Here is a 27,539-nt window from a genome sequence, read left to right as displayed (position 1 = left end):
CTCTCTGGCTCTTAGCTAAGCTTGGGGGATCCTGGTTCCCAGACAGAATCTAGTTCATGGTTGTCTTCCCCTCCTCCGTGGTTCTTTTGTGAAGAGGGACCTCGGAGGGCTTGGGATGGAGGTTGTAGGGGGAGGAAGCGACCAGAGTCCCCCCCAGGGGCCTGGAGACCATGGCTGTATTTTCTAGCTCTCCTTAAGTGTTCCCTTCAACTCGCCTACAGCCTTTCCACCCCTGTTCCCTGGCGCATCCTGTCCATTTGGAGGACCACTGGATTGGAAATAACAGGCTGCCTGCCAGCCCTCTCCTCCCACCAGGGACACATCTGGCCCCTGCCTCTCACCCTCCCAGAAGGACTCAGTCAGGCAGGGAGACAGAGGGGAGCAGGGAGCAGAACAGATCGGGGAAAGCAATTAAAAAGCAGGTCTCAGGGTTAGAGGCTGGAAAGTGGGGGGCAGGCTGAAGCGCCCGGGAGGGTGGGGAGAGGCGGGGAGAGAAAGGGTCCAAGTTTATTAACCCCAGGGCCGCAGCCTGGCCCCTGGGTCTGTGAAGGTGAGTGAGCTGATGCCTCTAACCAAGAGCTGACAGCGGCCAGGAAAGAGGAAGGGGAAGGAGTCTGGGGGTTCATCCAGGAGCTGGGCCACTTCCCAGCCACAGGAGTTGGGCACTTCTCACCAGCAGAGCTGGCTTGGCACAGGCTGACAGATGACAGGAGAAGGAACCAGCAGGGGCCTGAGGTAGCCATTCTCCGGCTAAAAGGGGAGACAGTCCCTGCCCTCAAGGAGCTCCTGTCTGACGGTGAACCATGAGCGCTTGCATCAGGGAGCTCCCATCCAAGAAGAGAGGGTGTCCTGAGGGACCATATTGTTAGGGAGACTCCATTCTGATGGAAAGATATAGGTCCTAACATCAGGAAGCCCCGATCCATGGGGCCCCTCTCCTTGGGAAGCCTCAGGCTGAGGTGCAGGAGAGACCCACTCCGATGGGACATGTTGACACACTAAGATCTTCTCACAGTGGAGCGGGCGACTCTTGATCTGCAGGTTGTGAGTTCGAGCCCCACGTTGGGTGTGGAGCCTACTTGAGAAAGATAAAATAAAATATAAAAACACCAGAGCTTCTCAAGCCAATGGAGTTGTAGGCCTCAAGTCTACGGCTGGGGAAGGGCAAGGATGGAGGGACAGAGCCCCTGGGGGGAGTCAGGGAGGCGGGAAAGCAAGCTGGGAACTGCTACTCCGGGGTAGTCAGAGGTAACTCACACCTGTCTCCTGGCAGACCCAAAGCCACACACAACTCGTGGTCTGGGGGCAAATGGTGTTGCCTCCTATGATCTCTTCACTGGCTGGTGTCCCCTGTGTCCTCTCCATACTCCCAGGTAACTGTCCTGGGGAGGTACCTATACACTGTCCCTTCCCCACCCCCAGTGGAGCTAACAAGACATGCCAGCGCCCCCTGGAGGACCCAGCTCTGGCCCCTCTAGGCCTGCCCCATTGCTAACGTGTAAATAGGTAAAGCACCGGGGACGTGTTATTAAATGGAGTCTATGGTTTGTAGAGCAACTGCTGTGTCCGGCTTTCACTGACTTTATCCTCACAGCCACCTTGGAAGTAAGTACGGCGAGTCCCCATTTTACAGCTGTGGAAATGGAGACTCGGAGAAAGTTCGTGAAGTCATCCAAGATCACATAGCCATTGAATGCCCATGGCCTTGCTCTCCTCTAGAGGGCACTGTCATAGCAGTTAGAAGCAACTCAAGAGAATAAATGGAGTGATCCCTCTGGGTGATACAAATGTGGGTGTTAGAAACTCTACCTACAGCTGTGAGACCCATGTTCTCCCCCTCTGCGGCGCCCTGCTGTTTCTTGAACCTGGGCAGCTGCGCAGTGCCATCTAGTGGCCACCAGGGCCTGGTTCCCTTCCTCGGGGTCGGGGCCCACATGGGATGGATGGACTCAGTAGTGGCCAAGGAGTCCACCAGAGAGACCCAAGTTCTCTTCATCCCACCCACGCTTGCTGACTGCCATGCTGTGCCAGGCACTGAGAACTGGGCAGGGGCACAAGGAGAGCCAGTGGGCAGCAGTCTAGTGGCTTGAATTAGAAGCTGGCAAATTTAGAAAACGCTAGGCATCTGGTGTGTGGGTTGAGGCCAGGTGTGCTATTGATCTGTCCCAGGAGGCACTTGGGCCCTGTAAGCAGGAGGGCATCCTGGCAGATTCTGACACAGGGGAGGGGCATAGGGGGTGGGAGACCATCTTGTCCCCACCTTGGCTTGACGTGGGGGCACATCTTGGCTGAAGGCCCTGCAGAGGGACATCCAGGCATCCTCTCTCCAAGGCCTGCAGCTTTCTGCTGTCTATCCAGAAATCAGTCTAGGGATTGGCTTGAGGTTTCGGATGGTGAGGCCCTTAGATTAGGGAGGCAGGAGAGGAGGGGCCGCAGAGATGGGGCCTCAGCCAGGCCAGGAGGATGGGAGTAGTGGGGGATGCTGGGAGCTGCATGTGTTTGAAGCAACTGGGCGGCATAGTGGGATCTAGAACAGAGAGAGGGAGAGAGAGAGGCGGGGCGGGGGACGAGTGTGTGTCTAACAATAAAGCTTGGGCAAATGAATGCATACAGTGGAGAGCCATGCAGCTGTTAAGATGATGATGTAGATAAATATTTATTGATATGGAAAGATGTTCACAACATATTGCTGAGTGAAAAAAAAACAAATTACAAAATAATTTGTACGGCATGAGCCCACTTGTAAAAAAAAAAAAGAATTTATAGATGTGGGGGGAAATCTGGTAGTGTTTATTATCTCCAGGTGGCAAAATCATGGCTAATTGAACTTTTTCGTTTTGCTTATCTGTGTTTTCTGATTTTTCCACGATGAATGTGTGATATAAAATAATGAAAGTTTGGCAAATGACCACAACCAGCCTGGTTCTTGTGTGGACATCTTCAGATGGTTAAGGGCTGGGCGTGGGGGATGGGTCTAGGGTCAGATGGAGGTTGAAGATGGAGTGAGAAGCCTGGGTGACACAGGTCCAGGGCAGGTGGCCGAAGCGGGTGAAGGGGGGCCTCCCTCTGCTGCTGCCCAAGTGCTGTGTCACACACACACACAGGTGCGATTCAGTGAGCCTCACTGCCAAGCCCTTCCTGCTCTTGTGACATATTTTCCCTCCAAGATGGCTTTGCACTCCCTTCAACTAGATTTTACTGGAATGGAGAGAGAAGTCCGCACACTGTGACTTGCCCGGCAAGCTGGAAGGACAGCCGCTCCCAGACACAGAGAGTAGTGGGGACGAGGGTTTGCCCTCAGTCTTGTTCTTCTTGTAATGTCCCCTGACCTTTCCCAGCTCCCCAATCCTCAGCAGGATCAAAAGTCATGGGGCGTCCCCTCCTCAAGATTTCCCTTCCCATGTTACTGCTCAGGTCCAGGATCAGGTGTGGCTAAAGACTTAGGGACCCTCGCCTCCCCTCTCTGTGCTGGGACTCACAGGGGAAACCTCGGCAAGCAGCCCATAACATGCCCGAATGGAGAGCATCTACCCAGTGTGGGGTAAGAGGCATTGCCCGGACTGGAGCTCAGGGGTGTGAGCGGGCTCTGGGAGCTGGCGAGGGGGCAGGCAGCCAGGCCTTGTCTACAGAGCTGGAGACCTGGCAGAGCTGGACTGGCCGCCCCCTGCCACCCCAGGGCCTTCTCCTTGTGCCCACTGAATGACTCACCTTGGCACAGACACAATAGTCAGGGGTGGGCACAGAGCCTGCTCCCCACTGCACCCCAGCCCCCTCAGATGCTTCCGAGAAGCTCTTTGAGCTGGGGGCTTGGGCTGTACTCTGCCTAACAGCCTGGCATCTTAGGATAAAGACAACACAGCCCCCCAGGGGCTGCCCTCTCTGAGTGGCGCCCTGACCAGTGGTGGAAAACAAGGCTCTATTCAGCAAGTGCCCAGGAGAAGGGATCAGAGGCCCAGGCATGGGCATGGGCAGCAGGGGGGTGGGGAGAGGAAGGCTGCCCGCTTCCCAGAAGTCCAAGGACACAGATGAGTGAGGGGCCTGGGTGAGGCTCTGGCCCTGAGGGATCAGAACAGAAGCGGGGGGTGGATCTGAAGCGTCAGGCTATAGGGCGCAGGCCCTGGGCTACCTAGTATGGGCCCAGAGGCTCCTGGGTTCCCAAACTGACCCATCCCCAGAGACCTTTCCCATCCTTTCAGCCAGATGCGTGGGAACTCGAAGGAGATAAATCTCCAATGTGAAAGTGAGGTGGGGGGTGGCCAGAGAAACAGGGTGATGTAGGAACAGAGACAGGAGCTGGGACAGCCAGCTCATCCATAACTGCTTTGTGCAGCTGTCAAGGCCGGCTCCGGGCAGGGGTGCAGAGAGGCTGAGCAAGGGGGACAGGAGTCCGATGGGACTGAGGCAGGAGCTTAAGTGTGGCCCAGGGAGAAGGCCAGGGAATGCAGCCTCTGCCTCTCTTGCCCCCTCGGGGCTTCCACGTTCCCTCCATCACCCCCCCACACCCCCCCACCGCTAGACAGGGACTTTCACTGACCTTCTAGACAAAGGGCTGGTGTCCAACTCCAGCCCACAGCCCCAGACTTTCAGGGAAAGGGGAGAAAGCAGGAACGTGGGATGCCTGTGTTCCGAGGGGAGGAGTCCAACAGTCTGCTAGGAATGGGGCTAGGCAGGAAACTGTAACTGGAGGTTGCTTCTGGAGGCTGTGGAGGAACTGGGTTTGTTCTTTGCCAAAGTCCCAGCACTTAGCGGCCGCTTGAAGCAGGAGTGCTGAGTAGGGAAGGCCTGGGTTATGGGATCTCAGAAGTGGAAAGCAGGTCAGAGGTCATCTGGTCCAGCTCTTTCTTGGCCCACTTTCCCAGAGAAAGGGCCTCCTCACCCAGTGGTCAGGGCCCCAGACCCAGCATCCGGCCCCAGGCACTGCCCACTAGTACCTCTGTCTGTGGCCGGGCTGGGGCTGGGGTGCCCAGGAGGCCCTGCCTCTGGGCACAGTGACCTCGGTGGGGTGAGAAGAGCTCTCCCCATGGCCGAGCTGTCGCCCAGCCCCTCCCCCTCAGGCTATGCCAGGGGGCGTTGCCAGGGGCAGCTTGGGCGGTGCCAGGCCGGCCCACGCCTCCATAAAGCCGTCGCTTCCCAGGAGTGGACAGAGCTGGGCCAGCATGGAGAGGAGACGGGTCACCTCAGCCGTTCGCCGCTCCTACGTCTCCTCCTCGGAGATGGTGGGGGGAGGCCTGGCCTCCGGCCGCCGTCTGGGGCCGGGCACCCGCCTCTCCCTGGCTCGGATGCCGCTTCCGCTCCCGGCCCGGGTGGACTTCTCCCTGGCCGGGGCCCTCAACACCGGCTTCAAGGAGACCCGGGCCAGTGAGCGGGCAGAGATGATGGAGCTCAATGACCGCTTCGCCAGCTACATTGAGAAGGTGCGCTTCCTGGAGCAGCAGAACAAGGCGCTGGCTGCGGAGCTGAACCAGCTGCGGGCCAAGGAGCCCACCAAGCTGGCCGACGTCTACCAGGCTGAGCTGCGGGAGCTAAGGTTTCGGCTCGACCAACTCACCGCCAACAGCGCCCGGCTCGAGGTCGAGAGAGACAATCTGGCGCAGGACCTGGGCACCCTGAGGCAGAAGTGAGGAGCGGGTCCAGGGAGAGGGACCACATGAACAGGGAAGATGCCCCCCGCCAGCTCCAGCAGGAGTGACTGCGGGCCAGCCGGGTCTTGGGCAGGGGGCTCTGCCTTCATGCTCCTCGGCCCCTCTGTTGCCCCACCTCTGGGAGGCGAGGGCTGTCCTCGCTCCCCAAGATGACCGGAGGGCCCTGGGAGGGGGCCTAGAGTCTCAGGGACCTGATTCCCAAAGACCTCTTTGCACCTCCCCACTGGGTGGGGAAAGACCCACCCAAAGACCCCTTTGCACCTACCTCCCCACTGGGTGCACTCTCAGCACCTCCCCACTGGGGCAAGCTCTGTGGGAAGAGTCAGGGACCCCACAGGCAGGGTCTCTGAACTTCATTCACGGCAGGGCCTGATGGCCTTGTGGAGCCCAGGTCCGTACAGAGGAGGAACAGGAAGAAAAGACTGGTGCGCCCTAGGGGGACTGGGCTCTGGGGGAAAGGAGGTGAGGGAGAGAGCAGGCAGGCCTGGCTTCAGAACACAGGTGATGCTGCCTGTCACCTGCTTATGACCCTGGTCAGGCCACTTCAGCTTGCAGAGCTGTGAAGCAGAGATTCTAATAAAACTCATTTCCAAAAGTCAGAGGAAACCCCAGGGACACGGTGTTTTGCTGAGCTGGCAGGGCATGCGTGTGTGCCCTCAAGTGCAGGAGGATGAGTGTGTTTGTGCATGCGACAGTGAGTGTGCGCCGGCAGAGGGGCCTGTGTGAGCAGGAGCAGGTGCACCAACCTCGATAAGGCACCTCAGTAATGAGTTAAAGCAAAGGCCCTTGTCTGCTCACCCTCCTGGTCAAGGCTCTGTCTAGGACCCTCTGTCCCTCACTTCTCTTGCCATTCCACCGGTCCTGGGGGTGGGGGGAGGGGGTAGAGGGTCTCTCTGGCAGCCACCTCCAGGGAGACTGGGGCAGGGGTCCAAGATCCTCAGAAGAGCCTGGACCCAGGAATGTGTCCCCTTACCCCAGGCTCCAGGATGAAACCAACCTGAGGCTGGAGGCCGAAAACAACCTGGCCACCTATCGACAGGTCAGGGGGGTGGGAGGGGCAAGGGAGGGGGGTAAGGGGTTGAGGGCAGCTCACCCAAGCACAGCCCCCAAGCCCAGCCCTCCAGAGCAATGTGCTGCTCTCCCCAGCCACAGAAGGTGGGATCAGACAAGGCTAGGGAGTGGGGAAGAGGAGTCTGGGGTCCCAGCAGCCTTTTGCACCCTCCCTACTCCAGGAGGCAGATGAAGCCACCCTAGCCCGTCTGGATCTGGAGAGGAAGATTGAATCTCTGGAGGAGGAAATCCGGTTTTTGAGGAAGATCCATGAGGAGGTAAGGCCAACACAGAGGTTGAAGCCGACGGAGACAGAGAGGGTGAGACTGAGAAATACACAAAGACAGAACAAAAGTGAGAGAGAAAGAGAGACAGAGAGACAGAGAGACAGAGAGGCTGAGGGAGACAGAGACAAGAGAGCATCCTCAGCCCCTGGTAAGATTCTCACACACTCACCCCACTTGCTGAGAATTATAACAGGCCTTGTCTCTCTCATTTTTTATTTCACTACAGCCCCGTGAGGTAGGAACCCTTCCAGTACTATCTCCTTCTCACAGAGGAGGAGACCGAAGCCCAGAGAGGTTAAAGAACTTGCTGAGGTCACACAGTCAGTCTCTCTGACATCACCCCCACTGCCACCTGTCTCCATTTAAGTGAAAGCTATTCATTTTTAAAAGACACCACTGAGCTCTGACTTCAGATTACGGATTCGGAATCCACGACTCCATGGAACCTGGAAACCCACAGGCACACTTGCAGTGCTCCTGCCTGGCCAAACCTGGGAGGACCATGAGGCCCCCAAATGACCCTCTGCCTCACCTAGCCCGTGCCATGCCACTGCCTCTAACTAGGACTGTCCCATTTCCCTTAGCCAATGTCAGGGTCCAGGGGGCAGGCAGACAAGGGCATAGCATTGTGGGGAAACCCCAGCTGCGGCCTGGGCCCAAGCCCTGGCATCCCTTCTCTCATCCTGGCCAGGAGGTGCAGGAACTTCAGGAGCAGCTGGCCCGGCAGCAGATCCATGTGGAGATGGACGTGGCCAAGCCGGACCTCACGGCAGCCCTGAGAGAGATCCGCACGCAGTACGAGGCAATGGCGGCCAGCAACATGCATGAGGCAGAGGAGTGGTATCGGTCCAAGGTAGCCCTGACTGTGGGCCAGCCTGCCTCCTCCAGGCAGCCCTCCTGGCTCCATACAAAAGAATGGGGGAATGGGGTGGAGAAGGCTGGGAGAGGATCCTCTTCGGGTGATTGACCTTCACCAGAGACGTGAGGTGGCTTCCCCAGGGCCACACAGATGTCATAACTTCCAATAAGTACTTATCATGACTGTTAATTATCATTATTACTGTTCCTGCTACTATTATTGCTAGCCAACATTGTTGTGTGCCAGGCCCTGTGCTTTGCAGGCATTATCTTACTCACTATGAAGAAGGTACTATTCTTTGACAGATGAGAGAATTGGAGTCCAGAGAAGTTAACTAATTTGCTCAAAATCACACGGTTCCTAAATGGTAGAACTGGGTGTCTAACCCTACCCATTGCCCTTGGGAGCCTTCATTCTTGATGCCTCTGCTGTGTCCTGGGTTACTGAGCATTCACTGCCTGTCAGCACTGCCCAGGACACAGAGACATGTTCGACCAGGGAGATGTGATGTGCACCCAAGTATGGTGTCCAGAGAGAACACTGCTGGGCAGAGTTTATATGTGGGTGGGTGGATATTGTCGAAGGGAGGGCATTTGGGCTCGGCAAGACTGGCAGCCTAAGGACCTGAAGAGAAGAGGGAAGGAACATTCTGAGTGCAAGAAAGCACGGAGGGGCAGTGGCCCGGGGATGCTAGTCCAGGGTCCAAGCTGAGGAGTATCAGTGGCAGAAGCCAGTGATGGTTCTGGGCAGGTCAAGGCCTGATGGAGCCATGAGAGCTTCACTCCAAGTTGAGGGGAGAGAGGGCTATTAGAACCCAGGGTTCTGCTCACCAGAACCCCCTGTCCACAGCATAGGAGGACAGGGTTCAGGCTCCTGGATACAGCTGCCAACCCAGGAGATTCTGGATTCTGTGGCAAATACCATCTGTTCAGTCGTCCCCTGCCCAAGCACTGTGCTCAGTGAGGGAGACCTACAGGGCGTTGTGTGCCCTCCCTCCCTGGGTCTCCGTCTATGGGAATAATCCCACCCAGAGCCAAAGTCCTGGGGGAGACCTGGACACCAAGCCTGGGGTCCTGCCCATCTCCCTGATTTCCCAGAGACCATGCCTTCCCACCCGCCCAGACGTGCACCCCAGACGTGCAGCCCAGCTGCGCCTCCGCTTAGGATCCTCTCCCCACTAGTTTGCAGACCTGACCGACGCCGCAGCCCGCAACGCTGAGCTGCTCCGCCAGGCCAAGCACGAGGCCAACGACTACCGGCGCCAGCTACAGGCCTTGACCTGCGACCTGGAGTCCTTGCGCGGCACAGTGAGCGCGGGGCCTCAGCGGGTGTGGGCAAGCCGGAGGGGGGACCTGCAACCCTTGCAGCCTTGCAGCCTGGAGAGAAGGGCCAGGGGCAGGCACCAGGACTGAGGGCTGGGGCTCTGAAAAGTTACTTGGCAGGGTGGGGGCGGGCAGAGGCAGGGCAGGGGTCCTGGTTGGGATGGGTGGGGGTGGTGTGACTCTACCCCGAGGCACCAGCCCGCTCCACCCACAGAACGAGTCCTTGGAGAGGCAGATGCGGGAGCAGGATGAGCGCCACGCGCGGGAGGCGGCGAGTTACCAGGAGGCACTGACCCGGCTGGAGGAGGAGGGGCAGAGCCTCAAAGACGAGATGGCGCGGCATCTGCAGGAGTACCAGGACCTGCTGAACGTCAAGCTGGCCCTGGACATCGAGATCGCCACCTACAGGAAGCTGCTGGAGGGCGAGGAGAACCGGTGAGCCCTAGGGAGTCAATCCTCCCTGCTGCCCCTCCCTGGTCTCTGCTTGCTCCTTTCAGGGACTGCCTTATACAGCCCACGTCCAGGCCCCTCCTATCCCCGTACCCAGCACAGTGCTGGCCTAACACACAGTTATATTCCATAAATGTTTGGTGAATGAATGAATGGATTCAATTCAATCCATGAGATCCCAGGGCAAGGACTTGGGTCACCCCCCAAACTAAAAGGCTCACTCCCCACCCTCCCAATGAAGACTGAACTTCTTTTCCCTCGACTGACCTCTTTTGCCTCCTCGGAACTTTCTTCACCACTTCCTCCTCCCTTCTGCCATCTTCGGGCCTCCATTGTCCTTCCAAAAGACATGTTCCCCTCCCAGACAATACCCCAGCCCCCTGCAGACTCTTGCAGCCCCAGAGAGCATGTTGGCTGCTGGGGAAAGCCAGGGGATGGGCTGAGCCTTTCCTGGCAAGGAGAAGGGCCTCAGGCTGTCACGATAACCCTGGACCGGGACCTGACCTGGGGATGACCTTGGGCAGCCCAGTCACTCTTCTCCCTTTGCTGTCTTTCAGCATCACTATTCCCGTGCAGACCTTCTCCAACCTGCAGATCCGAGGTCAGTAGAGCAGGGCCCTGTGGGCAGGGTGTTGGATTCCCGCTTCCTGCCCCGTGTGGGCTGCTGCTCTGGCGTGGGGCCAAGGACCAGGGCAAAGGGGCCCAGGGGGCCTTCATAATTCACCACAGAGCTTCCAGCCAGAACACAGTATCCCAGGGCATTCCAGGTGGGGCCCGCAGCTGCTCCTGTCCTGCTCTGCCCTGTGTCCTGCTCCCTAACCCTGCGCCCCATCCTATAGCAGAACCGGGTGAAGGTCTCAACCTCTGTCCTATCCGCAGATCCCTGAGCAAGCTCTGCCCATCTCAGTGTTTTATGTTTATGTTTTTGTTTTTTTAACTGCTTGTCACTACAGGGGGCAAAAGCACCAAAGAAGGGGAAAGTCACAAGGTCACAAGACATCTCAAAAGGCTCACAATACAAGTTATACCAATACAGGCTCACCAGATTGTAAATGGAGCCCCGCCGGCTCTCGGTTAGCAGCCTGCCTCTCAGACACAGTGCTTTTCTCAGCTTGTGGGGGAACGAGCCTCACCAAGCCCATTTTCCCTGCCCTCTCGGGCTTCTTCCTCCCAGGTTTTTCCCTAAAGGGCCAAGCTTGTGTCATTTTCCCAGCAACCTCAGTGCCCAGCCCAGGACCTGGCACAGAGTAAATGTAGGTTAAACTAGCAGAGCTGGCTGGTGTTCAAAGTGATATGTCCTCTGGTGCTCAGATGAGATGCTCTGGGGCCTCTGAACAAACGCCAGCCTCTGCCTTTCCTCTTCCCCATCACCGGGAGGCCCCTAGGGTCTTGCTGTGCCCAATGGCCAGGTTCTCTGCTTGATTCGTCTGTCCCCAAGGCTCCATGGCTCAGCTCAGTGCTGATTCAGCCCAGAGGATCATTTCCCCCTGGACTGCTGCTCCCGTAGTGGATAAAGTTTTATGCTCCCTGCTCTTAATTTTAAATATTAGTGTGACATGTTACATTTTCCTCTCTGAGGGGGGGGAAATGACTTCTTACTTGTAAGTGGCCCTCAAATGATTCTTGTCTAAGGAAAAAAAAAATCTTCTGCTCCAGAAATTTAGGAACACTAGATATGTGTATCCCCCAGGGCTTAGTTCAGTATCAGAAGTTTAACCAGGCAGAGTGGGTCATCGAGGTAATATTGCCAGGTGCCAAACAGTAAAGGGTCAGTAGGGCCCAGAGAATTGGCAGAGGGAAGTAGAAGAGGGGAACAGGAACGGGAAAGGGACCCACGAGTATTGAGCACTAATAACATGCTAGTCACTTAACATACATTATTTCAGTTAAAGGACTCCTCATTCCCACCTAGAGAAGTAGACCCCATCATCCCCATTTTGCAGATTAGGAAACTGAGGCTGGAAGAGGTAAATTAACTTGCCCACAGTCTTGTGGCTGAGCTGGGACTTGAGCTCTGGCCTGCCTGATTTCAAAGCTCATGTGCTCCTTCCTTGGCACAGTGCTGGGTGGTCAGAAAGCCAGGTGCCAGGTGATGGCTTGCAGAGGGACTGAAACGCAGCCAGGCCAGGAAAGTGAGCAGAGCACTGGATGGAGCAGCCAGGCCTTGCTTAGCACCATGGGGAGTTTGGGGGTCTTCATCCCCTTTGAAAAAGCCTAGGCCCGGGGCACCTGGGTGGCTCAGTCAGTTGAGTGTCCGACTCTTGATTTCAGCTCAGGTAATGATCCCAGGGTCATGGGATCAACCTCCGCATTGGGCTCCACACTGAGCGTGGAGCCTGCCTTGCATTTCTCTCTCTCTCTCTCTCTCTCTCTCTCTCTCTCTCTCTCTCTCTCCCTCTCTCTTCCCCTCTGCCCCTCTCCCTGGCTTGTGCTCTCTCCTCCTCTCTCTAAAATAAAAATAATATTTGAGGAGCGCACCTGTTGGGATGAGCACTGGGTGTTGTATGGAAACCAATTTGACAATAAATTTCATATTAAGAAATAATAACATAAAATTAAAAAAATAATAATAATGAAGGATCCTAGGCCCTCTCTGCCTGGTTGGGATAGACTTTCATACTCAATCCTCATGATTGTGGGTTTCATAGAGAAGTTGGGGGTAGGGGAAATTGTCTAGTGACACAAGAGCCCACAGGCCTCTTGTCCCCATGTCTGCAGAAACCAGCCTGGACACCAAGTCCGTGTCAGAAGGCCACCTTAAGAGGAACATTGTGGTAAAGACCGTGGAGATGCGGGATGGAGAGGTAAGGAGGGCAGACCTGAGATTCTGGCCCCATCAGGCTCTGGCTGCCTCCAGGAATTTTCGAAGCCAGGCTTTGGAAAAAAGCCTGAACTGGCACAGAGAAGGTTCTCAATCACTCGGAAAAGCTTCCCAGGGAGGCTCTGGAAGAGGGGAAGGAACCTGGATGTAATTCAGTTCCCTATCCCTTCACTGGCAGGTCTAGGGAGCCTGGGTGCCTAGGCACTGACGGGTCTTCCCCCGTCTCACCCTGACTCAGATGCCCCCAGCACCAGGACTGGGGGAGAGAAGAAGAAAATTAAAGTTAGCAGTTTTCACTCCCATCTTTCAGTTTCCAGCTTGATAAAAGGAACCCGCCAAAGGAAAGGGAAGAGGGCATTTGGCATAACCGCCTTGCCATCATGCCAGTAACAGTACTGGCTAATCTTACCATACCAGGCCACCATGTGCCAGGCATGGTGCTAAGTGCTTACAGGTGTTACCTCATTTCCTGACAACTGCATGGGAGAATTCTGGTTCCCGGCATAGAAAAGAAAGACCCAGGAAAGCTGGGGACTTGTCTAAGGTCACATAGCCTAGCGGTAGTGGGCCTGATGTCTGTGTGGGCCCCTAACTAATGTGCTGTGCGCTTCTCTGTCCCCTGCAGGTCATTAAGGAGTCCAAGCAGGAGCACAAGGATGTGATGTGAGGCAGGACCCCCAAGCTGGCCCCTACCCCATAGTGTGAGAGGCCTAAGCAGGAGATGGGATTGCTGTCCCGTCTCTGATAGCTGATTTCCCCAGACCTGAGTTCCCACCCACCCCAGCTGTTCCCCTCATCCCTCGGTCTCTATGCCAGCTCGCTCCCCTAAGCTCTGTCAGTACTAGGCCTGCACCCCCTGCCCCCTGCACCCAGTAACTCCAACTAACAAGGCACTCACCCCAAAGGGTGAGCAGCTTGGGTCAGAACTAGGAGGAAGGAGAGAAGTGGGGGAAGGTAGGGGCCCCAATAAATCACCTGGATTTCCCTACTCCCCGTTGTCATGGCAACTGTTGGCGGAGCCAGAGGTCCCTGAGGGTACCTGGGAAGTGGACCTTTGAGTGTCCTCAGGCTGCTGGAGAAAAAGGAGACCCTGGGACAGGAAAGGGAAATCCCCACAGAGGTTTCTTCTTCTAGACTGACCCTGAGCAGTCTGAGAGTGGGTGAGGCCATCCTGCCACCTGGAGTAATCACCGAACAGAATACCTGGCCTGCCCAGATCCCAGAAGGGCCTCCTGGGTGATGATTCAAGTGTCTCAGTCCCACTGAGCTGCCACGTGGGCACCCTGTCGGCATGCCATGGGCATGTGGGAGCTTGATTCTCAGGACTTGGGGGATCTATAGTGTAAGTGGAGAGGGAAGGGGTGCTGAGAAGGAGTAGAGGGGAGCTGCTTGACCTCTAGGTTGGGTACAGAGAGGTCAAGCCCCGGAGTCCTCCCTCCATAATGCTGGAGGGGAGGCAGGTGGAGATGGTGGAGGCCATTGGGATGATGCTAGACATCAGAGATGGGGGTTGTGGATGGCCAGTTACACTTGGCCTCTGGGTTGTGGGAATCAAGGAAGTGACTCATCCTCTTGAAAATGCTGAAATGAGAGAGAGAGGGGCTGCTGGCCCCGGGGGCAGGGCACACCTCGTCCCAGTTCTAAAGGCTCCTTTCTTGCTGCATAATCCCTCCACCCAACCTCTAAGCCAACGCTGCTGCTGCCTCCAGACCCCAGCAAAGGCTGCTGAGTGAAGCCACTGCCACATATCTGACATTCTCCACCCTCCAGTGACCCACTGCTTTTCCCTAACCCAAGCGCCTTTTATCAAATACAAAATGTATCCCCATATTGTAGGTAGCACCCTATTTTATAATTTAGAAAATGGGAGGCATGAGCAGAGTAAAGGCTCTGGTTTGTGTTCCTGCAGTCTGGAGGTGGGGCAGTGCAGGGCAGACACTTCCACCCAGAGCACCTGCACCACTCCATGGGAAGATTGGGGTTGGGGTGGGCAGGCACAGGACTCTCTGTGTCCGGAAACAGGGCTGAGAGGGCCTGCTCCAGGGTCCCCCTCACCCCGTTAAGGCCAGAGAAGTGAGAGTCCCTCCCTTTTTCTAAGACCTGGTGCCCTTTCCCCCTCCCTCCCAGCCACCCACTGTTGCTAACCTTCAACCTTGAGGGCACCATGCAGCCTTTAGTCACTGAAGTAAATAAAGACATTTGCTCTGTCCTTCCTGGGAGTGGACTCTGATCTGTTCAGGAGAGGCTGGGGGAGGGGGCAGGAAGTAGCCTTGGACAAGATTCAACTTGCTGCTTATTACTGGTCATCTTGAGACCCCAAACCCCATTTGTGGCAGCAGCCACGGGACAAATCCCACCTCCAATCCTGCTCCACATGGCAGCCCTGGTGCCCTTCCCCCCTCCCCCCTCCATCCCTCTACCCCTCTTCTCACCCAGTCCCCAGTCCTGGGAAAGCCCTAACTTTGACCTCCACTTTCCTCCTGCATTTTTCCCCATTCTAGTTTTTACCTTTATTCCTAAACCTGACATTTCTACCTGCCAGTCTGGGGTCAAGGTTGAGGAGGAAGGGAAAGAGGACAGGTACTAGGCTCCCTTTTCCCCTCCCTTCTGCCCCCAATTCAACCAGTACCCACTGGGCAATCCTCGAAGGCAAGAAAATAAAGCACCTCAAACACGATGCCAACATCAAAAAGGCTGTTTGATAAATATTACGTTCACTTCTTCCTTCTCTGAGCATGATGTCAGAAGACGTGCACTCTGGCCACTTCTGTACCGGCCTCAGTCCCCTGTCTCCTACCTGCCTCAGGCTTCCCCACTTGCCAAGGAGCAGGTTGTAACTAACAGATTTATCCACACCCCCCAGCCCTTGCCACATGTTCCAGCCCAGGATGCCCACCCAGAGGCATCCGGTATCACTTAACAGACACATCTGAGCACAACTGGTCTTCAGAGCTGGGGAAGAGGGGGGTCTAGGGGGAGAAGTTGGGACAACAGCGAAATAAGTAACAGCAGCAACGACAGAGGTGAATGGCGACAAAGACTGCCGTGATGAACAGGTAGCCTATCAGGGTCAGTTCCACGGCGGAGCGAGTCTCAGGGTCCGAGAATGAGGGCCGGTAGCGGCCTTGAGACGTGACACCCAGTCGGAACCCAGCGACCTGCACCCCCTGCCGCCAGCAATAGTAGATGCCCCGGTCACTTAGCTGGGTGAAGCGGATGTGGAGATGGTTGCCGTGGTCGATGAACACCCTCATGGACCTGTTGACGCCCTTCAGGTACTGCGTTCGGTAGAGGTACTGGCGGTCCTTGTCCCAGGCCACGGCGTGCTCCGGCCGGGCCCCAGGACAGGAGATGATGAGTCCGTGGCCCAGCCTCTGCTGGTGGAACTGAATGGGCACCTGAGGCACCCAGGGCCGGCTGCCCACTTTGGACACGTAACTGAAGATGGCCATCACGCCCTGCTGGGTCGTCTTCTTCTCACAGGGCACCACGCAGCTCTGAACCAGTAGCTCGGGCGTGCGCTCCCTGGCCGTGGCCCGAAGCTTCCAGGGCACGGCCTGCGAACCACAGGACACCACATCGGGCAGCGTCTTCTGGTAGCGTGGGGAGAGATCTGGGCTCCTCAAGTAGCAGAGGCCAATGCGCCACTGCTCCCCACGGACCCCACAGCGGTCGCAGGGGGTCCACTCCCAGAAGGCGGTGAAGATGTGGAGGCTCCCACGGTGCTCGTCTGCAAAGGGCTCCTGGCCCAGGTCCTTGAAGGTGGCCACCATTCCCTCACCGCTCTGGATGTCCACATCATAGGCATAGAAGTAGTCCCCCTTGCGGGTGCCACAAAAATACAAGCCCGAGTCCTCGGGCTGGGCCCGGAAAACCAACAGGCTGAACATGCGGATGCTGAAGCGGACCAGCATGTCACTGCCCACACGCGCCTGGGTTTCCTCTGTCAGCACCCGCCCGTCGAAGTCTGTCAGCACTTTGGTGTGGCTGCTCCCTAGGTGCTTTTGATAGTACCAGACTACAGCAGACACCTCCTCAGGCTTGCAGCGGCAGGGAAGCTCAAAGCTCATGTCTGCCAGGTAGGCTGCGTTGTCAAATATCAGAAAAGCGGGGCAGGGGGTCCTCTGAAAGATGTCCTCCTTCTCCATGATTTCAAAGGCCTGGAGACTCCCCCACACCCACAGGAGCACCGTGGCGTGGGCCAGGTTCATGCCTGCAGGGGGCAATGGTCAGAGGGGGCAGGGCAAAACCAAGGCACTAAAGGTCTGGGCTTCTAGAAATCACTGCCAGGGTGAGAAAGGATTGGGCAGCCAGGAAGAGAAGCAAGAGTCTGCAGAGAAAGCGGCCAAAGGCCAGGCAATTTATTCCTAGCTGATGTACAGGATGCCCTTCTCCTGTTCCAGATAGGATCGTGAGGGAAAACCATTCTAGAACCTGGCCCTCTCCCCATTCTAGAACGCTGGCACTCACTCAAGAATGGGTCAGGGGAAACCGGAATGAGAACTGCTAGGACAGGAAAATCTCTGCCTTCCTGCTCTAGGCCCTGCCCGGGTGCTTGGTGGAAAGGTTCTCTCTTTGGTTAATCCAGGAGTTGAGGAAAACCCACCTGCCTGCACATCTGGCCAAATGTGCAGCCTAGGAGGCTGGCCAGACCTAACCTGATTGCTTGGGGCTTTCCCAGGCCCAACCTGTACAGGAATTCAGTCCCTGAGGAAAATACCTTACTTCAAAGGAGGTAGCCTTTGATTATTTGTCGATTAAATGTCCAATCATTTGTTGGGGTATTCTTGTTAAGAGCTATGGAGATGAGTGTTTGTTTACCACAGAAGATTAATGATTTTGGTTTTTCCTTTTTTTTTTTTTTTTTTTTTTGAGTGGAGGCTTTAACTGGTATAGCCAGCATCTGGTTGGGCCCACACTCATCTCTCATGGCCATGGGCTAGAGGTTTGGCAGAGGAAGGGTGGGAAGCAAAACTCTTTCAAGTTCTTAGGCCCTTGACCATCCTGCTGATCTACATAGTTCAGAATACTGAGCCACCAAGGGGCTGGAAAAGTCAGGAAGATTCGATTCCTTTATTTGCTCTGAAAATTCCAAGCTGAGAAGGAAATCAGGTGTGGGCTTCTCATTACAGTCCTGCAGAGCCCCCAGGACAACAAGCAGAAAAAGCCTCCAGTGACCACTGGGGAGCTCTGGAGGCAACTGGTCCGGTCAATCCACCTGGTACACCCCCAGCAACTCTTGCAAAAGCCTTTCCTCCTCCTGGATCTCACCAGGCTGCTCCTCCAGACCCCGCTCCTCCTCCTGGCCGAGCCCCTCCTCCTCCTCTGTGGGTCTGAGAGTACTCATGGCCTGCAGCTTCTGAAACAGGCCTCTGCAGGCCTCTCTCTCCACCTGGCTCAGCAGGCTCAGGTTCAGGGTGAAGCGCCCGGTGCTGGCCAGGCTGCGCAGGATCCCTAGCACCACCAACCGGTCGGTTGGCCTCACGTGTTCGGCCAGTGCCACCAGCAGCTCCCCTAGAAGTCCGAACCCCACGTCCATCTGGAAGAGGTGACCCAGCTTTGGACCTCCGAGCTGCAGCAGGGCCTGGTAGCGCTCTGGCCCACTCCGCAGGTGTCGCCGCCAAGCACGGTAGAACTCTGCGGAGGTCTCGGGCTGGAGAAGTGTTTTCTCCTGGATCACAAGGAAGGAAAGGAAGTCCAGAGTTCTCCCAGCTGCTCTGCGACACTGAGACAGTGACAGTGAGGGAAGACTGTGGATTTTCATCTTAGCTCTAGTGTTGCTCTCTGAGCACTGGGTAGGCTGTGGTCCCTGTAGGCTTGGTTTTCAGATGAGGGAACTGGGAATGGGACAGGGAGGGAGGGTCCCAAGGAACCCGGCCATGATTTGAGAATCTCACTTGTACCGGGATGTTCCCACTGATGAATGCGGACATAGCCCTGCTCTATGAGAGTAAGTCAGGCTTTACTCTGAGCAGGGCAGAGGGATGATGGAAACCTCAGAAAGAGAGAAAGGAGTTCAAGGTGACTGTCCAACAGTGACACAGGATCATTATACTACCTACCGTATAACCTGGGAGCAGAACAACTCCAGTCTCATCTGGGAGTGCAAGTCAAAGGACTAGTCGTGGAGGAGACCTGCCTGGCCCACCTTTCCGACTTGTTCCACCCAGTTTAACTCACCCTCACCATCTGCTGGTTGCTTTTCTTTCTGGGATTGGAGGCAGAAATCTGCCTCTGTTGGTTTAACATGAGAAATAAGGAAGAAGTATGGGTGGTAAGGAGACAGGATTAGAGGTTTGGGCAGAGAATCCTACTGGGCTGAAGAGGCTAGGCCTCACCCACCTGGGAGATTTCAGTGGCCTCCTCCTGGGAGGTCCCTCTCTGAGTAGTGTGACAGTTCCAGGGCACAGTCCTCTTTCCTCCTATCTTGTCTTTCCGCTCCAGTGGCTTCAGATGTGATGCAAGGACAATACCCCTGTGGGCAAAAGCCAGAGACTGGAGGACGGACTTAATGCTATCTGTGGATGTGAAGTGGCTAGACTTTGCATAATAGAGACTAAACCTATCAACAAGCCAATATGACAATAATAATAGCAGCAACAATAGCTGACAGCTTTTGAGCACCTCCCATGTGCCAGGCACTGTGCTCAAAATCTTACATGTAATTATTTATTTAATCGTAACAATAGTTACTCTCTCTTACAGATGAGGGATAGAAGCTCAGAGAGGTTAAATAACTTGCACAAGATCAGATACGTAGCAGAAGGTAGGGCCAGGACTGAGCCCAGAATTGTCTGACTTCAAAACACATGCTCTTATCCACACTCGTCCACATAGTAACAGGAGCTGAGAAAAACAGCATTAAGCGAACCTGAACTCCTCATAGGAAGCCACCTTCTGTTCCACTGCCCGTAACTTGGCAGCATTCTCCCGTTTGTATTTCTCATCAGCAGCGAGTGCAGCCTGCAGCTCTTTCTCCAAAGCCTTGAAATCAATGATATTGTTCCTTTCCATGATCTGTTTCCAGGAAGGCAGAGGAAATGGACATCATGGAGGGTCAATATCAGGGAGGAGGATGTGTCTGCATTCTTTGCCAGCCTACAAAAATCCCAAAGTACTCTGGATATCTTTCCACTTATCTTGTTGGATGGTGTTACAAAAACACTCAGGGCCCCTGAGTGGCTCAGTCAGTTGAGTGTCTGACTCGATTTCAGCTCAAGTCATGATCCTGCAGTCGTGCGTTTGATCCCCGAGTTGGGCTCTTTGCTGAGCGTGGAGCCTGCTTGGGATTCTCTCTCTCTCTCTGCCCCTCTCCCCCTCACGCATGCTCTCTCTCTCTCTCTCTCTCTCTCTCTCAAAAAAATCTAATTCTCTACAGGGGGAGCGGAGTTGCAGTGAGAACTTGCTTAAGACTTGTCACGGAAAGTACAGAGTACTGACTTTCAGTTTAGAGCCCTGTCTTTAAAAAATTTTTTCTTGGGGCGCCTGGGTGGCGCAGTCGGTTAAGCGTCCGACTTCAGCCAGGTCACGATCTCGCGGTCCGTGGGTTCGGCCCCGCGTCGGGCTCTGGGCTGATGGCTCGGAGCCTGGAGCCTGTTTCCGATTCTGTGTCTCCCTCTCTCTCTGCCCCTCCCCCATTCACGCTCTGTCTCTCTCTGTCCCAAAAATAAATAAACGTTGAAAAAAAAAAATTTAAAAAAAAAAAAATAAAAAAAAAATAAAAAAATAAAAAAAAAAATTTTTTTTCTTAATGTTTATTTTTGAGAAGAGAGAGACAGAGTGTGAGGGGGGAGGGGCAGAGAGAAAGGGAGATATAGAATCTGAAGCAGACTCCAGGCTCCAAGCTGTCAGCACATAGCCGGACATGGGGCTTGAACTCACAAACCACGGGATCATGACCTGAGCCAAAGTCAGACGCTTAACCCACTGAGCCACCCAGGCGCCCCTGGAGCCTTGTCTTAATTTTGTTCTCTGCCTCTAAAAATATTTTAATTTTGGTGCTTCTACTGAAGAGACATTGGGTCTCAGGATTCAGTCCCTTCACCATTCCATATGGGCTCACTCTATAGTGAGGTGCTATGGCAGAGGACCTCCCACAGAAGCAGAACTACCGTTAACTATACTCTTGAGCCCAGGGATAAAATTTCACCCCTCATTAAATGTTTTTAATGGGGAATGATACTTTCCACCCAAACCAGACGGAATGACTGTGCAGGAAATGAAGCAGAAGTGGCAGAGGAAGGGGCTCTATGATCCCAGTTCCCAAATCCCTCCGTCCAGAACAGGGCTGGAGCACAGGTCCCTAGATACTTGAGCAACCTCTTCAGTTCTGCCACTGTACTTCTGCAACCTCTGCTTATGTGAGGCTGATTGATCCATTCTACAGAAAAATCCTCTACATGGGTTCTAGTCCGGGCTCTGGCATTTACTTGCTGCGACCTCTCTGAACCTCAAACTTTTGCCGCATTGTGCCAGACTTTGTGTCGGAGCAATCACCAACAGCCCTAGGGCAGGGAAGCAGGAGGTCTGGACCAACCCCTTAGCCCTTCCGCTCCACCCCAGCGTGGGTAAGCTGAACACCTAGAAGGGGTCTGGGCAGGCGAGGAACTGAACTCAGATGTCCTGGCGCCTGTCCAGTTCTGAGCCCTCCCCAATCATTGAAAGAGAACAAACTTGGGGCGCCTGGGTGGCTCAGTCGGTTAAGCGTCCGACTTCAGCTCAGGTCACGATCTCACGGTCCGTGAGTTCGAGCCCCGCGTCGGGCTCTGGGCTGATGATGGCCCAGAGCCTGGAGCCTGCTTCCGATTCTGTGTCTCCCTCTCTCTCTGACCCTCCCCCGTTCATGCTCTGCCTCTCTCTGTCTCAAAAATAAATAACCGTTAAAAAAAATTAAAAAAAAAAAAAAAGAAAGAGAACAAACTAACCCTTCCGCTCCCCCGCCCCTGCCCACCACCCCAGAAGCTCAGGCCTTGGTTTCCTCGCTTTCTTTGGGAATCCCCAGATACGCCAGAACAGCACAGCTCAACGTGGACCACGCCCAGCAGCTGTAGTTGCTCAGCAACTGCGCCAACAGCCTGGCCACGTGATCGTCCCGAAGGCCCCCCCCCCCCTTTCAGGGTGTCTTCAAGGCGCCTGATCAGATTCGTGCCTCCTCAGGCCTCAGTCTCTTTGAAGCAGCCCACATCTTGGTTTGGGGACCCACGACGCCACCTCCTCGGTTCCTGGGTCCGCGGCTGGCATTCCTCCCAGCCGGCCCTCAGGCAAAGGACTGTCCCCGGAGCAGAAACGCGTCTGCGGGGTCCTTCCGAACGGCGGGCGCAGCGGTGCGGCGGCGTGGGGCGGAAGCGCGGTCTCCGGCAGCGGACTGGGAGCATTTGGCCGGGAGAGCGGCAGGTGAGCTGGCGCGGGGTCAGCGTCAGGAGCAAGTTGCTCCGTCTGGGATGAGAAATTAAACAATGTCAGATCTGGAAGGGACGTTGTAAGCTTTGTGCCCCTTTCGCTTTACAGATGGGTAAACAAGCGTGGAGCAAGAAAGGGAAAGAGACGCCCCCCCCCAGCACAGCCCGCACCTCGATTCTGGGCTTCCCTCAATGTCGACCGTGCATAAAATTCCTTCCCTGGGCAGAGGTCGTTGTCTTACTGTCCAGTCCCATCTCATCCCTCTTCCATTTCTGCCTTCTTCACTTCTTCTCAACCAAGCTCCCTCCGTCATTATTCTGTAGCGGGAAGCTGCAGTGAAGTTTGGTCACTAGTTTTGTGCAACTGTGGGCAAGTCAGCTATCTTCTCTGTACCTTGTAAGAGGCATTCATTCATTCAACAGATACTTACCGAGGTCTTGTTTTGTGCCAACACAGTTCTAAGTGAAAAAACAAACAAACAAACGACTTTGCTTAAATCATAGTTGAGGAGATGATAGTGAATATGACGTGAACAGATACATGTGAAGGAGGGACTAGTGCTAATAGTAATAAAACAGTGAAAGTCGGGGGTTGGAGAATGTGTGTAGAGGGACTATATTTGTTGTAATGTTTATTTTGAGAGAAAGAGTGGGGGAGGGGCAGAGAGAGGGAGAGAGAGCCCAAGCAGGCTCCACGCTGCCAGCACAGAGCCGGATGAGGGGCTTGATCTCATAAATCGTGAGATCCTGACCTGAACCGAAAGTCAGGAGCGGACACTTAACCTGCCGAGCCACCCAGGCGCCCCAGGGAGGACCATTTTTATTTTAGAGTGACATTGTCAGAGAGTGACATTTTGGAAGGGACCTGAGTAAAATGAAGGAACACGGTGTAATATCCAAGGGAAGAGCATTTGAGAAGAGAATGAGTGCAATGACTCTGGAGTAGACATTAGCTTGGTTTGTTCCATTAGCAGCCTTTTCTAAAAATGTGTGCGATTTCATGGATCTTGGGAGAATGAAATGAGCACAGATATGATAGCTCTTTGGAAGTAAAAACAATCTCTATGCACATGAAAGTTACTATACTTACATTTAGTTACAAGTTTTAGAGCTAGTCCTTTACTTGAGATAAATATCACTATCTCAGAATTAAATATTTGAAACATTTATCCACTTCTACTTATGCAAGGTACTATCTTAGGCATTGGCAGCTAGGGACAAGGAATACAGGTCCCTGTATTCAAGAATGGCCGGGGTGCCTGCGTGGTTGTCAGTTAAACATCCGACTTCAGCTCAGGTCATGATCTGTGGTTTGTGGTTTCGAGCCCTGCAGGGGGCTCTGTGCTGACAGCTCAGAACCTGGAGCCTGCTTCAGATTCTCTGTCTCCCTCTCTCTCTCTGCCCCTTCCCTGATCACACACTTGTGCCTGTGCACTCTCTCTCTCTCTCTCAAAAATAAACATTAAAAAAAAAAAAAAGAATGGCTAAAATATAATGCTTGTTAACATTTATTGAGCCTGGGGTGGGGGCGGGGGAGAGAGAGAGAGAGAGAGAGAGAGAGAGAGAGAGAGAGAGAGAGAGAATGAATCCCAAGGAGGCTCCACGCTCAGCATGAAGCCAAACACAGGGCTTGATCCCACAACGCTGGGATCATGACCTGAGCCAAAATCAAGAATTGGACACTCAACTCTTGATTGACGGACAATCAAGAGGATGCTCTACCAACTGAGCCACCCAGATGCCCCTAAGTCTCATACCTTTTTATGCAGTGGAGATTACTCCATTTTCCAGTTGAGGAAATAGATTTGGAGGAGTGCAGTAACTTACTTGAAGTACATCGTTATTAAGTGACAAAGTTAGGATTCAAATCTAGGTCTTTGAACTCTTTTAACCCTTACCCCACCTCTGATCTGTTATTACTTATAAACTGTAGGGTTGTTGGAGAGGTTAATTAGTAGTAAACTGTCATTCATGGCAGAATTAAATGCTGATTAAGGTACAAAAGGCTATAGCAATGTAGGGGAGTGAGAAATTGAGGATCTAGAAAAGCTGGAAGGAGGTGGCATTTAAGTTATTACTTTAAATAGAATTTCCATAATTGAAGTAGAGAAAACCCAGAAAATACTTATTAATTACAATGATAAAACTAGTAACTTGACATTGGAAAAGTCTGGGAAATATCACCATAATTGAGTGATTAAATTAACATCACCACTAATGAGACAAATTAAAATCGTGAACCACCTGATAAGAGATGCACTGAAAGGAACACTGCATTACTTCTGAGATATTCTGCCAAACAAACAAAGCCTGAATCTAATCATAGGGAAATATCAGGCAAGCCCAAATTAAGGGACATTTTACAAAACTCAATAGCCTGTAACCTTCAAAAGTGTGGTGTCATAAAAGTCAAGGGGAGACTGAGGAGCTGTTGTTGAATGCAAACGTGGGATCCTAGGTTGGCTTTTTTTGCTGTGCAGGACATTATTAGAACAGTTTGTGGGGGTGTCTGGGTGGCTCAGTCAGTTAAGCATCCTCCTCTTGGTTTGGGCTCAGGTCATGATCTCATGGTTTGTGGGTTTGAGCCCTGCGTCGGCTCCACACTGACAATGCAGAGCCTGCTTGGGATTCTCTCTCTCCCCCTCTTTCTGCCCCTCCCCTGCTCATGCTTGCTCTAAATAAATAAATAAACTTAAAAAAAAATCAATTTGTGAATGTTGAATAGAGGTCTGTGGATTAGGTGGTAGTAATGTGTCACTATTCATTTTCTGATTTTGATCGTTGTGTTTTGGTTATGTAGGAAAATGTCCTTGTTTGTAGGAATCACACACACTGAAGCAGAGGTTGGAAAACTTTTTCTACCAAGGGTCAGATAGTAAACATTTTAGGCTGGTTGAGCCATATGGTCTCAGTTGCAACTACTCAACTTTGCTGTTAACAGTGTAAAAGCAATCACAGACATTATAAATGAATGAGCATGGCTGTGTTCCAATAAAGCTGTTTTTATAGACACTGAAATTTGAATTTTATGCAATTAATTTGCACATATCATGAAATATTCTTTTGATTTTTTTTTTCAACTTTAAAAATAAAAGGCATTTTTAGCTTGGGGGCTGTACGAAAACCAGCAGTAGTCGAGATTGGCCACAGGGCATAGTTTGCTAAACTCCTACTCTCAAGTATTAGGGGGTGATGAGGCACTGTCAGCAACTTATTCTCAAGTAATTTAGGAAAAAAAATTATTTGTGCTACTTTGCAACTCTCTGGTATTAAATTATTTTAAAGTTAAAATCTTCTTAGTATCACAAGAATAGGAGAAGAGAAGGGAAACAGGGACAACAAGTAGAACAGCGAGGAGGGGAAAGTACAGGGCTTTAGGAGGAGCAGTCAGTGGGTGGCTGTAACTGGAGAGGAGATGTGTGGAGGGATACAGTCAACTGTAAGGTTAGAAATATGGGGCTGTGTTGTGGAGACCTTGGCTACCTTGCCAGGATCTAACTCCTCTTTTCCTTGAATTTTAGCCTCATGGATACCGACTTATATGACGAGTTTGGAAATTATATTGGACCAGAGCTTGATTCTGATGAAGATGATGATGAACTGGGCAGAGAGACCAAAGATCTTGATGAGGTAAAACAAATTTATTGCAATTTTCATCTTTCTCTTAAAAAAGAAAAAAAAGTACTGGATCATCTGTGGTCCCATAATATCCTGTGTACTTCTGTCACATTGCACCTTTTTTTTTTAATAATTATTTTATGTTTATATATTTATTCTGAGAGAGACAGCACAGACCCCAACATGGGGCTCGAACCCACAGACTGCAAGATCATGACCTGAGCTGAAGTCAGACGATTAAGTAACTGAGCCACCTAGGTGCCCCAGTTTTTAATTTTTTTTATAAGCCAGTTTTTTCCTTTTTTTTTTTTTTTTTTTAATGTTTATTTATTGTGAGAGGGAGGAATGGAAGAGAGAGAGAATCCCGAGCAGGCTCCACGCCCGACAAGGGGCTCAATCCCACAAGACTGGGACCATGACCTGAGCCAAAAGCAAGAGCTGGATGCTCAACCGACTGAGTCACCCATGTGCTCGATCCAAGTTTTTCTTTTTAAAAATATCTTAAAGAGAAGGGTGCCTGGGTAGCTCAGTTGGTTGGGTGTCTGACTTTGGCTTAGGTCATGATCTCACGGTCCATGAGTTTGAGTCTTGCATCGGGCTCTGTGCTGACAGCTCAGAGCCTGGAGCCTGCTTCGGATTCTGTCTCCCTCTCTCTGCCCCTCCCCCTCTCACTCTCTGTCTTTCAAAAATAAACATTAAAAAAAACAATTTTTAAGAATATTTTAAAGAGAGGGGCGCCTGGGTGGTGCAGTCGGTTAAGCGTCCGACTTCAGCCAGGTCACGATCTCGCGGTCCGTGAGTTCGAGCCCCGTGTCGGGCTCTGGGCTGATGGCTCAGAGCCTGGAGCCTGTTTCCGATTCTGTGTCTCCCTCTCTCTCTGCCCCTCCCCCGTTCATGCTCTGTCTCTCTCTGTCCCAAAAATAAATAAACGTTGAAAAAAAAAATTAAAAAAAGAATATTTTAAAGAGATATTTTTCACCTTACCAGCAATTGGTGAATACATTCTCATTCAGATCAAATAGATAGAAAGTTTTTGGTCCTTATTCTATTTCACTCTTCTTAAGGTAATCATTATAACTCATGATGGCCTCATGGAAAGAATATGGGCTGGGTTATAATACAGTTAGGAGAGGTCACAGCTGATAGAACAGTGCGACCCAAAGAGTATCGATTAATGGATCACCACCAGAGGTGACGTGCCCCAGGCATCCATGGTTGGTCTCATCCTTTCAACCATTTTATCAATGACCTAGTTGAAGATAGAGAATTCACACATGACATAAGCTAACACACTGGATAGCAGACTCTTAATTCAGAGTGATCTCAACAAACTTGAATACTGAGCTAAATAAAGGAATTCATTCATTATTTATAATCACTTACTGTTTGCAAGGGATCATGATACAGAGAGAGCCAAGGCACTATCTCTGCCCTCCAGGAACCTACTGCCCACCAGGAGAGGTGAAGTATGAAAATATGTATAGCATGAAGCAGGGAGGGACAAGTGCCATTTAAATAATTTTATCTTAGTACTGTAGTAATAGTTTATAAGAAGGGATTATTTCTGGCTGGGATGACCAAGAAAGGTATCTGAGGAAGTGATGTTCATAGTGGAGCCAAAGACTGGGGAGGCATCTGTAGGGATAGAAAGTGGAGTGATTAGTGGTTACCTTCAATTCGGGCCATGGAATTGGGGAGTGATGGCCGAAGGGTACAGGATTTCTTTTTGGGGTAACAAAAACGTAACGTCGTTTGTGGTGGTGGTTGCACAGCTCTGAATATATTAAAAAACCACTGAATTGTGCACTTAAAATGGGTGAATTTTGGGGAATGTCAATTATATTTCACTAATGCTGTTAACAAAGAAATACTTTAAAGAAAAAATGGGATCGCTTAGGCTATGTGTGAACATTCTCCCCTCAGTCCCTAGTGTTGAGTTCCTCCTACTCTGGCTCATGCTCCTTGATACTGTTGCTCGTGCAGGGTCCTGCTCTTGTTTAGTTTACTTATTAATTCCTTTTTATCTCTTTCTCGTGCCTGTTACCATAGTAATCATTATAGCACGTGCACGCGTGTCTCTGTTTGTATGATG

The 27,539-nt window shown here is 52.7% G+C and overlaps 4 protein-coding genes across 5 annotated transcripts in view; 2 read left to right on the top strand and 2 right to left on the bottom strand.

The window, feature by feature from the left end:
- Window positions 1–5,156: 5,156 nt before the first annotated feature.
- GFAP (glial fibrillary acidic protein) lies at window positions 5,157–13,110 on the top strand. 2 transcript variants are annotated; one of them, XM_047093539.1, is made up of 10 exons: window positions 5,157–5,617; window positions 6,621–6,681; window positions 6,875–6,970; window positions 7,671–7,832; window positions 9,020–9,145; window positions 9,375–9,595; window positions 10,168–10,211; window positions 10,564–10,683; window positions 12,329–12,414; window positions 13,057–13,110. In XM_047093539.1, exons 1-10 carry the CDS (start codon window positions 5,157–5,159, stop codon window positions 13,096–13,098), a joined length of 1,419 nt encoding a protein of 472 aa, XP_046949495.1. In that variant the 3' UTR covers window positions 13,099–13,110. The 2 variants fall into 2 exon arrangements, with proteins under 2 accessions (XP_046949495.1, XP_046949496.1); XM_047093540.1 differs by lacking the exon at window positions 10,564–10,683.
- Window positions 13,111–15,400: 2,290 nt separating this feature from the next.
- On the bottom strand, window positions 15,401–16,642 carry FAM187A (family with sequence similarity 187 member A). Its single transcript, XM_047093366.1, has one exon. The coding sequence runs from the start codon at window positions 16,640–16,642 to the stop codon at window positions 15,401–15,403; it is 1,242 nt and encodes a 413-aa protein (XP_046949322.1).
- Window positions 16,643–17,499: 857 nt separating this feature from the next.
- Window positions 17,500–19,592, bottom strand: CCDC103 (coiled-coil domain containing 103). Its single transcript, XM_047093569.1, has 3 exons — window positions 19,303–19,592; window positions 18,774–18,906; window positions 17,500–18,102 (listed from the first exon to the last, which is right to left on the bottom strand). Exons 1-3 carry the CDS (start codon window positions 19,443–19,445, stop codon window positions 17,641–17,643), a joined length of 738 nt encoding a protein of 245 aa, XP_046949525.1. The 5' UTR covers window positions 19,446–19,592; the 3' UTR covers window positions 17,500–17,640.
- Window positions 19,593–21,631: 2,039 nt separating this feature from the next.
- Window positions 21,632–27,539, top strand: part of EFTUD2 (elongation factor Tu GTP binding domain containing 2) — a 39,291-nt gene continuing 33,383 nt past the window's right edge. Inside the window, exons 1-2 of the mRNA XM_047093414.1 lie at window positions 21,632–21,824; window positions 25,351–25,459. Of these exons, the coding sequence (XP_046949370.1) occupies window positions 25,355–25,459 (105 nt within the window). The 5' untranslated portion in view covers window positions 21,632–21,824; window positions 25,351–25,354. The remainder of the gene's footprint in view (window positions 21,825–25,350; window positions 25,460–27,539) is intronic.

Source organism: Lynx rufus, unplaced genomic scaffold (genome assembly GCF_022079265.1).
Source record: "Lynx rufus isolate CCGP_SWC_20201006 ecotype Redwood Valley unplaced genomic scaffold, mLynRuf1.p SCAF_34, whole genome shotgun sequence".
Taxonomy (NCBI): domain Eukaryota; kingdom Metazoa; phylum Chordata; class Mammalia; order Carnivora; family Felidae; genus Lynx; species Lynx rufus.
This window is presented reverse-complemented; position numbering and strand designations above follow the sequence as displayed.